Source organism: Eptatretus burgeri, chromosome 5 (genome assembly GCF_056783735.1).
Source record: "Eptatretus burgeri isolate ZD-2024b chromosome 5, Ebu_testis_v1, whole genome shotgun sequence".
Lineage (NCBI taxonomy): Eukaryota > Metazoa > Chordata > Myxini > Myxiniformes > Myxinidae > Eptatretus > Eptatretus burgeri.
In genome coordinates this window covers 16,702,306-16,714,960 of record NC_140965.1, presented here as the reverse complement: position 1 = coordinate 16,714,960, position 12,655 = coordinate 16,702,306, and the positions used below count along the sequence as shown (strand labels likewise).

Here is a 12,655-nt window from a genome sequence, read left to right as displayed (position 1 = left end):
GAGGTGATAAATGCTCCATGTGATGTGCATTTACAAAGGAAAACAATACAAATGTCATTTGTGTTGATATATTATATTTCCAACCATTGTATTTGGGAAAAATGGTCATTTTTATGGGAAAATCCATTTTCGCACACAGCATCAGTGACAGGTTCAGAAGTATCAGTATCATTGACATCAGTGACAGTTCAAAAAGGGGTGCGATGGCACGTGGTGAGCATGCCAGGAAACTGGCAGTTTCCTACGTGTCGACGCAAACAAGGTGGAGATCTTCACCTTCTTGTCCGATGTGCTGGTGCAGTTCTTCCATGACGAGGCAAAGGAGCTGGTAGTCACTGATGGTGAAGCAGTCATCTGCCCTCCAAGGCAGGAAGATGAAAGCTCTGGCTCCATGCAGTCAAGAAGAGGTGGACACTCGCATCATGCTACATGTGGCCCATGCTGCAGAACATGACCACCGTTGGATTCAAGTTCGAACCGTAGACACCGACGTCGTCGTCTTGGCGGTGATGTTAGCCCAGGCACTACCATGCATGGATGAACTCTGGATTGCCTTTGGGATGGGCAAGAACTACCGCTACATCCCTGCCCATGAAATAGCTGCCTCCCTCGGTCCACAGAAGGCACGTGCCCTCCCTATCTTCCACGCAATGACCGGATGTGACACGGTATCAGCATTCTTGGGGCATGGGAGGAAATCTGCCTGGGCCACATGGAACTCGTTTCCAGAACTGACAGATTCTCTTGTGACCCTGACCACCACGCCAGTCAACATCCAGGATGACACAATGACTGCATTGAAAGGTTTGTGGTGCTCCTCTATGAGCGCACCAGTCCATATATGGACGTCAACGAGGTCAGAAAGAAACTCTTCGCCAAGAGGAACTCCGTCCAGTGCATGCCACCTACCTACGATGCTTTGGAACAGCATGTGAAGAGATCAGTCTTCCAGGGTGGCTATGTCTGGGGGCAGGTCTTGGTCCCTCAACCCGTGCTTCCATCACCAACAAGCTGGGGCTGGCGGCAAACAGAGGATGGGTCCTACAAACCGCTGCAAATGCAAGAAGGCTAATCTGCAATGCACTGGACTGTGTGCTTGTGAAGGAGAATGCCAGTAGACAGATGCAGTAGACGCAGACCGAGATATCGGCCTCGCTTAGAATGTGCAAATGCAAAATCGCATTGCTTGTAAAAGTGTTCACTTCTTGATCCAGAGCCAGTACACTTGAGCTCAGAAACTCATATTGTACTAGAATGATGTATGCGTGTACCATGTGTCCTGGTAGAATGGTAGTAGACAGTAAACTGTAGCCACTTCAAAGTGAAGTGTGCAATAATTTGACTACATTTTCTGAGTTTGTCATTATCACGATTATCAGTTCCCTTTTCAAAATAGAGTAAAGTATGTAATCTATAATGCAATTTTTGTTGATTCCAAACCCATTGAATGTGATGAATATCATTTGACTCTTGTTCTCCAGGCAATAATGGGAACTTTTCAGCGAAAAGTTTCAGGAGAGCAACAATTTACAAATCAAATAATGGCTTTTTTAGCGAAAATACTGGCTCATAATATTTGAATACGCCTTTTCATGGTCAATTTTCTGAATTTTACACTTTCCTTATATCTACCGCCAATAAAATAAGAGCATATAGCCAATTTCGCTAAAGTAGAATGGCGGCCATTTTGGAAAATGGTCGCCGAAGCTGACCAAGGCACAGTCTCGGGTGGCTCCATATCTAGAATTGTTCGGAATACATTATTCTACATGTGTACCAATCTTGGTGTTTTTATGCTAATTTGAACAATTGATCTGAAATATCAGACTACGCTGCAGGACTACAAAGGCGCTTCTACAAAGTATTGATTTGAGGTGGGGTGGGGTTTGAATACTTATTGACACAAGTCATTTCAGCTTTTTTTTATTTTTAATTAACTTGTAAAAATTTCTAAAAACATGTTTTCACTTTGTCATTATGGGGTATTTTGTGCAGATCGGTGAGAAAAATATTTAAATTTAATCCATTTTCAATTCAGGCTGTAACGCAACAAAATGTGACAAAAATCGAGGGTTGTGAATACTTTCTGAAGGCACTGTACGTAATTTTCCCAAGAAAGATTATGGCTGCCAGCGAGGGCCAAAAATTTGAGTGACTGAACTTTATTGATAGGATTGTGAAGAAAGTAGATGTGAAAGGTTTCACCAGACGGTCCTTTCGGAGAGACGGCGTTGTGTAATTCTGTGACAGCAGGTTTCGGTGGTGAGTGTTGATTGACAATATAGCAAAATTAGTTTGGCTAAAGTGCAGGGTGTCCGCAAATTACCGTTCCAAATTCAAACCATAATTTTTTTCAAGACTTTGGTTTCTATGGTGTCAAGCTGGGCAAGGTCTGAGGTCGGGGATAGCATCATCGTGGAGGGAGGGCAGTACTCCATCAAACTAGATGAAGGTCCTGTTGGTGGATGTTTACTGCTAGCCTTTACTGCCAGTTGTCTTTCCTGTATTGTAGTCATCAGAGTTGTGAATAATGACTAAGGTGAGATGAAGGTCATCCACAAACTTGTACAATGTAATTTCATAAACTCGAGTTGAAGAGAGTTCAGAAATCTGTTACATCTACAATGAGCCTAGTTTTGCACCTTAAATGGAAGCTGATGGGCATTGAAATCACATGGCTTTTCATCATTGATTATTTATTGCATTGGTTTGAAAATCCAGTGTTCTGTGCACTTCTGGGGCATTTTACCATAATTTCATAGTGTTCATATTCTTTATTGCCTGTCAAAACCAAATATATGAAGTACAGCAGCCATAAACCTGCCTTTCACATTTAGGGACTAATTGCTGACTTCAAAGTGTGCCTGACACTTTGGCAATAGAATATAAATCCTTCATCTTTTTTATTTATTTATTATTCACTACTACTCACTATGTGAGGTCATCAGGAACACTTTTCATCCTCCGCGCTCTTGCAGCTCATGAGATTGCTCACAGCCCTTAAGCGTTCGGAACAATGCCAGTTCTGTTTGCTTCATCGATCCTTCTGAAAGCGTGCGTCTGTGAAGAGGCTTTCAGGAAATACTCGTCAATCTTCTCTACACTCTGCATTGCCTCATCCTTACTCTGGTCCTCATATATTTCCTGTATTGTGTCTTGTTTATGTTGTTCATGCATGATATGGATTTTTTGTGCCTTCAACCATCAATTAGTTACAAGTTGATGGCATTCTGTGGTGCTCAGGTGTGGACCGAGCACACTTCAGCCAAGTAGCTGCAAAAGGTTGTTATTTTGCGATGCTGTTAATCTTTTCATACTAACTCCTCTCTGAGATGAATGAATACGTTTCTGTGATACGTTGCTCACATTCTGTCCAGCTAACACAATTGTCTGCATGCTCGTTTTGCATGTGTACTTTCGCAGCCGGCATGGCATAGCAGATGCTCAACATTGTATGTTCATACCAGTTGGACAAAAGCAAAGGAATAAATGATGGAAAGAAAGGAGTGAGAAGGGATAAACATTCTTTCAAAAATATTATTTTGACTAATTTCCATGAGGTTGATCCACGCTACCTGGTGTTGGCTTAATGGTTAGGGGTGGTGGGTTTGGTATCCGTGGGTCCTGACTTCAAATCCGGCTTGGCTGTTGAATTAAAGCCAGGTGGGGTTGACTCTGCCTGTAATCCTTCCGAGGTCGGCAAAATGAGTGGCAGTTTGCTGGTATCCTGCGTCGGAGTGGCGACCTGTCCAGGATTGTGCCCAAGAGCCAAGGAGACTGCTTAGGCAGCACCAACGCTCTGCACAGAGTATGAACCCATTGGATTTGGATTGGATCCAAGCTGTTCTTCTTGGCAGATGATTAGGTGTCGTCTCAAATTGAGTTAGCAGTTAAATAACAAAGAACTGCACAAATATGGCCTCTTCCCTTTCTGAGAACACAATGCATTGTCAAAATTGATTATTTTTGTGATTTTTTTTTCACGAAACAAGAGGTGGTCCCATGGTGGAGGGACAGCCATATGTGTGGCCATGAGTGAGGGGAAGCCTGATGCGCTGCTGTGGAAAATATGAAGATGTGGGTGTGGGAAGTGCAGTATAGCGGGACTTCGACTCACAGCTGTGGGATGGGGGGACGGGGCACGCAATTGTGGGGTAAGGGGGGGGGCGTGATGCACGACCCTGTGGCAGGGAGGAGCGGAATGTGCCAGAAAAACATATTGTACAACATGTTTTGTACAACATGCATCTGATGTCATGTTGCAAGCAGGTGCATCGTTTTGTGGCACCCTGGCCATTTGTGAATACAGGTGCATGTTGGTTCTATTCTATTAAGGCTGCAACTGCAAGTTGAGATGTCTTGAAAGCTTTATGTTTTTAATTTTTAAATGATGTGCTATTGTCGTGAGAGCATCCACTCTGAGTCTGGAAGGTTGGTGGTTGAATTCTGACCCTAGCCGTGTCTTGATTCCTTAATTTGTGCTCATAATTGCGGCGAGAGCATGAAAAATAACTCAGTGGGTTTGATGTCTTTGGTGAGGATGGGGTACAGGGGGGGAGGGGGGGGAGATGTTTCATTAATTTGTTCAACCAATTGCAAAGAGAAAAGTGACATCCCCCGATGGCTTCGCCAGCACACAGCATGCTCCAGGACGTTGTCACTCCCCCCCCCCCCCAAGGTCACTGGAATCAAACGCTCATGGAGGTGCATGTAACAGCTCCTCCATGAGCCTTAGAACCTGTAATAAAGAAAAGTCAAATTGGTCTCGAGAGCATCGTTATTGCAGAATTGCTCAAAAATGGCACGTTTCTTCGATGCATGCAATTACGCGTTGCACGTTGTTTGTCGCGAAAGGCGTTCCATTGATGTTTCTTGAGCATCCAGGTTTGGTGCAATATACAACGTGGAACGAGCTTCAGACATCCATGCTCCACTGCTTCCATCAATTTGATGTGTTTTCCGTTATTTACCGACTAGACAGACAGAGCTCTGGGTGAAACGCTTGTGTGTTTCAAACCTTCTCTCGGAGTGGGCTCTGTTGTTTTCTTGATTTGTCCGTCTGTGCATCCTTTCCAATTTGTGTTCCGACGTCAGTCCTCTCCCAGGGCCTATTTATGTTTGTGCTTTCTGTCCGTCGGGACTTGCTTTAGGCTTTTGTAAACCAGCTTGTCTTGCTGATTAGCTCAGTCGATTTGAAACCGCAGTGCAAAAGTGTCATTGATGTGAAATTTAGAATGTCCATGCGATCGTTTAGCATCATTGCTTTTAGGTGGTGGCTCACATAGAGATATTGTCTCTTCTATTCCCTCATCCCCCTCCTTACACGTTGTCATTTCAATTCTGCTACCACAATTCTGAGATTTGCAAATCACCTTTATATACTGCTGCCTCTGCTGCCACATCCTAAGCATGTGGTTTGAATGCTAAGCCATGACTGCCATTCAACACACATATCTTGTCGTTTCTTCTCCACCATAGAACTGCAAGCACAGCTGCAAATCGCTTCCTGTTCCTCGTTGACATCCATTATACTTGTTAATTATTATTTGATTGTCTTGCCGTTTTATGTGATGCACTATACAAGTTTCTCCTTGACCCGTGTACATGTAAGACTGCAGAACGCTACCTTGCCATGAGAAGCATTGCATTATGATTATTGTCATCAATTTGTTTGGTAAAATTAAGAGTACGTCAAGTGGCAAACAACCATACGGCCCATCATAACCTGTGTCAGCACTTATGATGTACGATTACCTTTGCAATGCCATCGTTGTGATTTATGTATCTTCTCTCTGTTTCCGCAGTCAAGGATCGTGCTGGTGGCCTGGGCTCTGGTGGCATTCAACACCAAACTGCGGCACAACCACCCAATGGGATGGCCGCTAAGGGCTGGCACGACGGACGTGGCGTCGCTCAACGGGGCGAGCGAAGGTTTGATTCTGAAAGAGATTGGATGCAGGTTTGTGTGACAGGTTGAGAGACACCTTCACAACACGCCCTTTTTATTTTACCAAACTAATGTTTGATCAAGGTTTTGTTTCCTAGCTTTCCCTTTTCTCCCTCCTCTACACTGATCGCTTTTGCTTAACACTCCATCACTTGCAAAGCACTAGTTTAATGTTATTCTGAACATTTATCTCTTTTCGAGAGAGAGAGAGATAGAGATAGAGATAGGGATATGTATAGTAGCAAGTTTCGTCCATTTTATAGAAGCATAATGTTTGAGGTTTTCTAGAACATTAAAGTTTATCAATAAACCAAAAACAAACCAGCAATGAGTGCAGAATTCTTGGGTGACAAGACCTGTTCTACATCCACCTTAATCTTGAAAGATCTTTAAGACGATCCTTTTTACTGCACCATGATTGCTTTCATTATGATGCGTACAATCGTGCGTACTTTGTGACAATAAGCACTTTGGTCACCTTCACTTAATAATTGTGTTATCATGATTGATCAGCGGAGCCAGGGTCAGGGCCAGCTGCGAGCTGTGGAGGAAGATGATGAAGAGGAGGAGGAAGATGACGAAGATGTTGATATGAAGAAGGAGAGTGCAACCACCCTTCTTCATCCGATGCCTTGGCTATCAAGCGTGAGTGGTGTTTCACCTTCCAAGTTGTAACTGGTGATGACAGACGAACCGTAAATGTTTCTGCGCTGGACCCATGATGACAACATTCACGTGATCCCTCCATGTTCTTCTTGCCACAGTACAAGGGCAGAGCAAACCTGCACGTATTTGAGGATTGGTGCGGTTCTTCGGTGGAACAACTGCGAAGGAATGTCCACTACCCTCTGTTTCCTCACGTAAGCCTTTATTTTATATACATGAATGAATGCCCAAGAGAACTTGTAATCAAATTCCACAACAGAGGGTGGAAGATGATCCAAATCACTTTGCGTTAGAGTACTTGAAATATGCAGATGAGGAAGAAAAAAAGAATCATTAAAGTGCAGAGCAATAAGGATTATGGTATTTTGAAATACGGTTGATAGGTTAAGGGACACATTGAGTGACTTTGTGCTCCCACTTTGGAATATGGAACTGATGGGAGGAGTAGCGGGCAGGGGAGTTGGGGGTGGTAATTCTCCTGACGAGAAGAGAGGCAGGTACGAAAGTAGATGAATGGAAACATTTGAATCCACAATTCTGCTAATATGTTTGACTTTGAGAAATTAGTTGCACTTGATTTTTAGTTTGGCTAAATCTGCCAAGGAACCATTTCCCCATGAGCCTCAGTCTTGTAGAGAAGGAAAAAAAGGAAAGGAAGACAGGTCGAATAGAAGGTTGAGGCAAAATTAACTCAACTTTGAAAAGGAGGCTGATATCGATCTAAATTTAGCTGATAACACTCCAACTTTGTCTGGAAGACTTGCTTTCTTAAATTGCTTGTTTTTTGTAAATGCACACAAACTTTTGTGATTCAGAACGGTTCTTGAATCTTCTTGACGTGAAGTTGAAACTTTGAAACTTTGAATCTTTGATAGAGACTTCAATTCAACTTTCCAGGACTCGACTGCATAAGTGTATTGTTCCTCAGGAGTCAAGGTAAACCAATTGTCCTGAAGTAAATTCTAATTCTATGAATGTGCCTTCTCTGTCCATGCTAGATGCGTTCGTTTGTACGGAAAATCTCGCTGGCTCCAGGTTGGAAGAATTACGGCGTACGAATGTTCGGATTTCTACATCCATACATGGACGGTTAGTCAGACTTGTGTTCCACTCTGTGTCTGCATGGATGATTATTCAGACAGACATTTGCCATTTATCAAGACGATTCCACTGCACTGAGCCAACCTGGCAGTTTCCTCCATTCGAGAGTCTGGACTGTCATGATAACAGGCCATTTTGGTAGTGAAGCTTTAACAATCATTGTCAATTAAATGGAGTGGGCATTTTACTTAGACATTTAATGTGAAACATTGTGTTGCCATCACCCTCAGTATTTAAACAAATGACCTGCAAGCCACAGCACCTGTTTGCTGTTGCTTGAACCAAATTTTTCATCACTTGTTCCACACATTACACAAACAGTGCTTTCGGGCACACAGGGCGCTCATCACATAGTTGGCATTTCCCGTAGGCCGCATGACCATGAAGCAAACCGAAAGGTGCAGAATAACTTGTGAATTTGCAAGTCTTAAATTTTTTTTGAAACGAATAACAAAAATCAGGTTCAGTGTAGCTAGGAACACACATTGTTGAAGGCTACATAAGGCATTTCCAGCCAATAAATTTTACATCGACGAAGGCACATATCCATCATTCCGAACTGAAAACCACCATGTCGTCGAAACTCCTCTGTGGTAGAAAGATAGACTTATGGTTTGACATTTCTCCTTTAAGAAAATGGATAAAAGCGATGAAAAATACACTTGTGTCAATGTTTATTGTGAAAATGATGTAAAGTAAATAACAAGAGGTTTTCTCAGACTTGTGTTTTTATAAATTGTGGAATGCCCTCTATTACTGTTATAAACTATTACATTGGGATATGATCATGTAACAGCCTGCAGCAGGAAATGTAATCTGGAATTGAGAAATGCATGGGATTTTAAATGGTCTTTTGTGATCTTCTGAGATTTTGAAGAGTTTGGCTGGAAGTTTCGGAGCTCCTTACGGCAGAAGAAGATGGTGCTTAATTTTGTTTGTTTGTTTGTTTGTTTGTTTGTATTTGTTATCATGATTTTGTGTTGGGTGTTGTGTATTTGATATTTCTTAAGGTTGCAGTCGTGCTAGTAGCAGATCAGCGGGTAATTGTAGTAATTTTATTTTGAAGCATCAGGCTAAGGCTTACTTGATTATCGTGGCTAGTCGAGCAGTTAATTTATTGAAAATATGGTTGTGATACGAGATAACATGGAGCAAGTCATGGGGAATAAGGATGAAGAACCCAAATGGAGATAACAACCAACAAAACAAAGAGAAGAGAAGAGTAGAGTAGAGTAGAGTAGAGAAGAGAATTGTAAAACATTGTGATAGATACTCGATGTGGGCCATATGAGGGACAGTGGAAATCGCGGTTAGTCTATGTTGTAGGAAGTGGGGGGAAATGGCTCACATGAATATTGTTATTGATTGGTTAAATGAACGGAAAGCTAATTTGCAGCAGGTGTGAAGCATTTGTAGATATCAGAGTATATCAGAGTGTGAAGCATTTGTAGATAAAAGTTGGTTATGTTTGTGGAGTGATGGGGACATCGTGTGTGCGGGGAGTGGTGAGGGCATGGCTAGTGCGGGGAGTGGTGTTGGCGTGGCTAGTGTGGGGAGTGGTGTTGGCGTGGCTAGTGCGGGGAGTGGTGTTGGCGTGGCTAGTGCGGGGAGTAGTGACGGCATGGCTAGTGCGGAGAGTGGTGAGGGCGTGGCTAGTGCGGGGAGTGGTGTTGGCGTGGCTGGTGCGGGGAGTGGTAATGGCGTGGCTAGTGCGGGGAGTGGTGATGGCGTGGCTAGTGCGGGGAGTGGTGAGGGCATGGCTAGTGCGGGGAGTGGTGTTGGTGTGGCTAGTGCGGGGAGTGGTGACGGGCGTGGCTGGTGTGGGGAGTGGTGAGGGCGTGGCTAGTGTGGGGAGTGGTGAGGGCAGAGCAAGTGCGGGGAGTTGTGAGGGCATGGCTAGTGCGGGGAGTTGTGTGGGCGTGGCTAGTGTGGGGAGTGGTGAGGGCGTGGCTAGTGTGGGGAGTGGTGAGGGCGTGGCTAGTGCGGGGAGTGGTGTTGGTGTGGCTAGTGCGGGGAGTGGTGACGGCGTGGCTAGTGCGGGGAGTGGTGAGGGCATGGCTAGTGTGGGGAGTGGTGAGGGCAGAGCAAGTGCAGGGAGTTGTGAGGGCGTGGCTAGTGCGGGGAGTTGTGAGGGCGTGGCTAGTGCGGGGAGTGGTGAGGGCGTGGCTAGTGCGGGGAGTGGTGATGGCATGGCTAGTGCGAGTAGTGGCGATGGCATGGCTAGTGCGGGGAGTGGTGATGGCGTGGCTAGTGCAGGAAGTGGTGAGGGCATGGCTCGTGCGGGAAGTGGTGAAGGCATGGCCAGTGCAGGAAGTGGTGAGGGCATGGCTTGTGTGGGCAGTGGTAAGTGTGTGACTTTTGTATGCAGTGGTAACTGTGTGGCGAGTGCGTATAGTGGCGAGGGCATGATGAGTGTGGGCAGTGGCGTGGGCATGACAAGTGCAGGCATTGGCTATGGCATGATGAGTGCAGGCAGGGGCCAGTGTGCGGTGAGTGCTGGTAAGGGTCAGGTACCAGCGATTTCGGGCAGGGGTGAGGGCACTGTGAGTGCGGCAGAGGTGAGGGAGCGGCAAATGCAGGCAGGGGCAAAGGCCAGAGTATGGGCATTGGCGAGAGTGTGGGCAGGGGCGATGGCATTGTGAGTGTGGGGCATGTGCAATTTAGCGGCGAGCGTGGTGTGTGCACGAAGATTGTGGTCAGTGGCATGGGCGTGATTACTGCGGGCAAGGGTGATAGCACAGTGAGTGTGGGCAGTGGCAAGAGCACGGTGAGTGTTGGTTCGAGCATGGTGAGTGTGGGCAGAGGCTAAGGTGTGGTGATTGTGGGCAGTGGCGAGAGCACTGTGAGCACAAACAGTTGCGAGGGCATGACGAGGGTGCCGGCAGAGGTGCAGTGAATGTGGGCAGTGGTGAGAGCACGGCGAGTGCTGGCTCCGGCGTAGTGAGTGCAGGGCAGAGGCTAAGATGTGGCGAGTGTGGGCAGGGGCGAGGGAACGGCTAGTGCTGACAAACATCACACCCCTCGGATGTGTGCAGGCAAGCACGAATGTCCTGAGTGTACCTTCAGCTACAATCAAATGCTGACCTGCTAATCCAGGAAGAGCTACTCAACCCACCAAGACTTCGATTGAAGTCATGGAAGCCTTTCTGGATTAGGGAATCTGCGGTGGCCAATACTAGCGTTAAGGATTTGTGGCAACAGCAGTGGGAAGAGGCATCCGTTTCACATGGCCAGCTAATTCAAAATCCCATGAAAGAGCCCCCAGGCTTTGACCTACAGAGATGCGAGTGAAGTGGTTTTAACCGATTGCGACCCGTACATGCAAGGACCGCTCAACAAAGGTATAAGTGGAAGCAAACTGACAGCCCAGTGTGTACCTGTGGCCAACAATATCAGACAGTCCTACATGTTGTAGAGGAGATTCAGCAGATCCTTTTCAGAACTACACAGGGCCACTGATCCTACAATCTAATGTCTTTCATTCCGAGATCTTAAATTATAATTGTCGACAAGATCATACGAAAGAAAAACAAGTTCAACTTCAATTGTGGGGAAGTTGTTGGAGACAATAATTATGGATCAGTTGAAGAACCATTCAAATAAATACAAAACAATTGATGGCAGTCAGCGTAGAATTAGTGAAGGGGGATCGTGTTTATCAAATTTATTGGAGTTCTATGATCGGTTTCTGACTGGATGGATGAGGGAAGTGCAGTTGATGTCTTGTATCTAGACCTTTCTGAAGGCATTTGATAAGGTACCATATAGGAGTTTGTTAGCTTAGGTGAGGACTCGCGGAATGTCTGGTCATTGTCAGGTCAGGTCAGGTCAGATCTGTGACGTGCTGCAGGTACCATGTAAACCTGTACTAACCTGTTTCATGGTCAGGTTGTCGGCGACTAAACCGTCTCCCCCACCAGGTTTCCTGGTGAAGAGGGTGTATGGATATGAACACCCAGCAGGATTGAAAAAGAAAACCTGTCAAAGGGTGGAGGAGCTCCTTGTGACCCAACGGCCATCCATATCTGGTACCCAACTGTGTCTGTAGATGTCCTCCTGCCGTTGGGTTGCTTTTTTCTTGGAGGTTGGTGGCAGGATTTGCACTCCTGCCACCATAAAACACTTCATTCCACAAAACCCATAAATTCAAAGAAAACTGGAAAAAAAAAACAAAGAAAAACTAGAGGGGGAGCACTCGGTAGAGTGCAAAACCTCCGCCGCCAATACTGCTAGGTCACTCAAGTGAACCTGATATCCTATTCATTCAATTTGACATCAATAGTGCTCACAGAGTTATAGTTTGCAACTTTCCCTTTTACTTTTAACTTTTACATACTCAATTCATTCGTCATAACTAGATTCCTTGAGACAGAAATTGATTTTACGTGGGTATATCCACCTGAAGTTCCAAAATCAGCCGCAATTATAATTTCGGCATGATTTTTTGTTGGAAATCACTTGTAACATGTAGAAATGCAAAAAAAAAAAAATCGAAATTTTGTTGAAAAAAAATTAGCAAAATTTTTTTTTCTCTAACAATTTTTTTTTTTTGGGGGGGGGTTGGAAATCACTTATAACATGTAGAAATGCAAAAAAAAGAAATCGAAATTTTGTTGAAAAAAAGTTGCAAAAATTTTTTTTCTCAAACAATTTCTTTTTTGCGGGGGTGGGGGGGGGTTATAAATCACTTAAAACATGTAGAAATGCAAAAAAAAAAAAATTCAAATATTTTTTCAAATTGGCCGCCATAGTGGCCATATTGGATTTTAGACCAAGTCCAAAATCTAATGGCATGATCCTTGGACCAGACCTAACCGCCCCCACCAAGTTTCGTCGAAATCCGTCGAGGAGTTTTTCCGTAATGCTGTTCACAAACGAACAAACAAACAAACAAACAAACAAACAGAAAGGGGTGAAAACAGAAACCTCCATCCATCTTCG

The 12,655-nt window shown here is 44.7% G+C and overlaps 1 protein-coding gene across 3 annotated transcripts in view; it reads left to right on the top strand.

Moving 5' to 3' along the window:
• LOC147025930 (N-acetyl-beta-glucosaminyl-glycoprotein 4-beta-N-acetylgalactosaminyltransferase 1-like) overlaps window positions 1-12,655 on the top strand; it is a 133,525-nt gene that overhangs the window by 44,854 nt on the left and 76,016 nt on the right. For all 3 annotated transcript variants that reach the window (XR_015058056.1, XM_085880842.1, XM_085880843.1), the window contains exons 2-5: window positions 5,805-5,959; window positions 6,461-6,592; window positions 6,712-6,807; window positions 7,612-7,702. Coding sequence is in view for 2 of the 3 variants with exons in the window: in XM_085880842.1 (XP_085736968.1) it covers window positions 5,805-5,959; window positions 6,461-6,592; window positions 6,712-6,807; window positions 7,612-7,702 (474 nt within the window). In the remaining variant the exon portion in view is untranslated. The remainder of the gene's footprint in view (window positions 1-5,804; window positions 5,960-6,460; window positions 6,593-6,711; window positions 6,808-7,611; window positions 7,703-12,655) is intronic.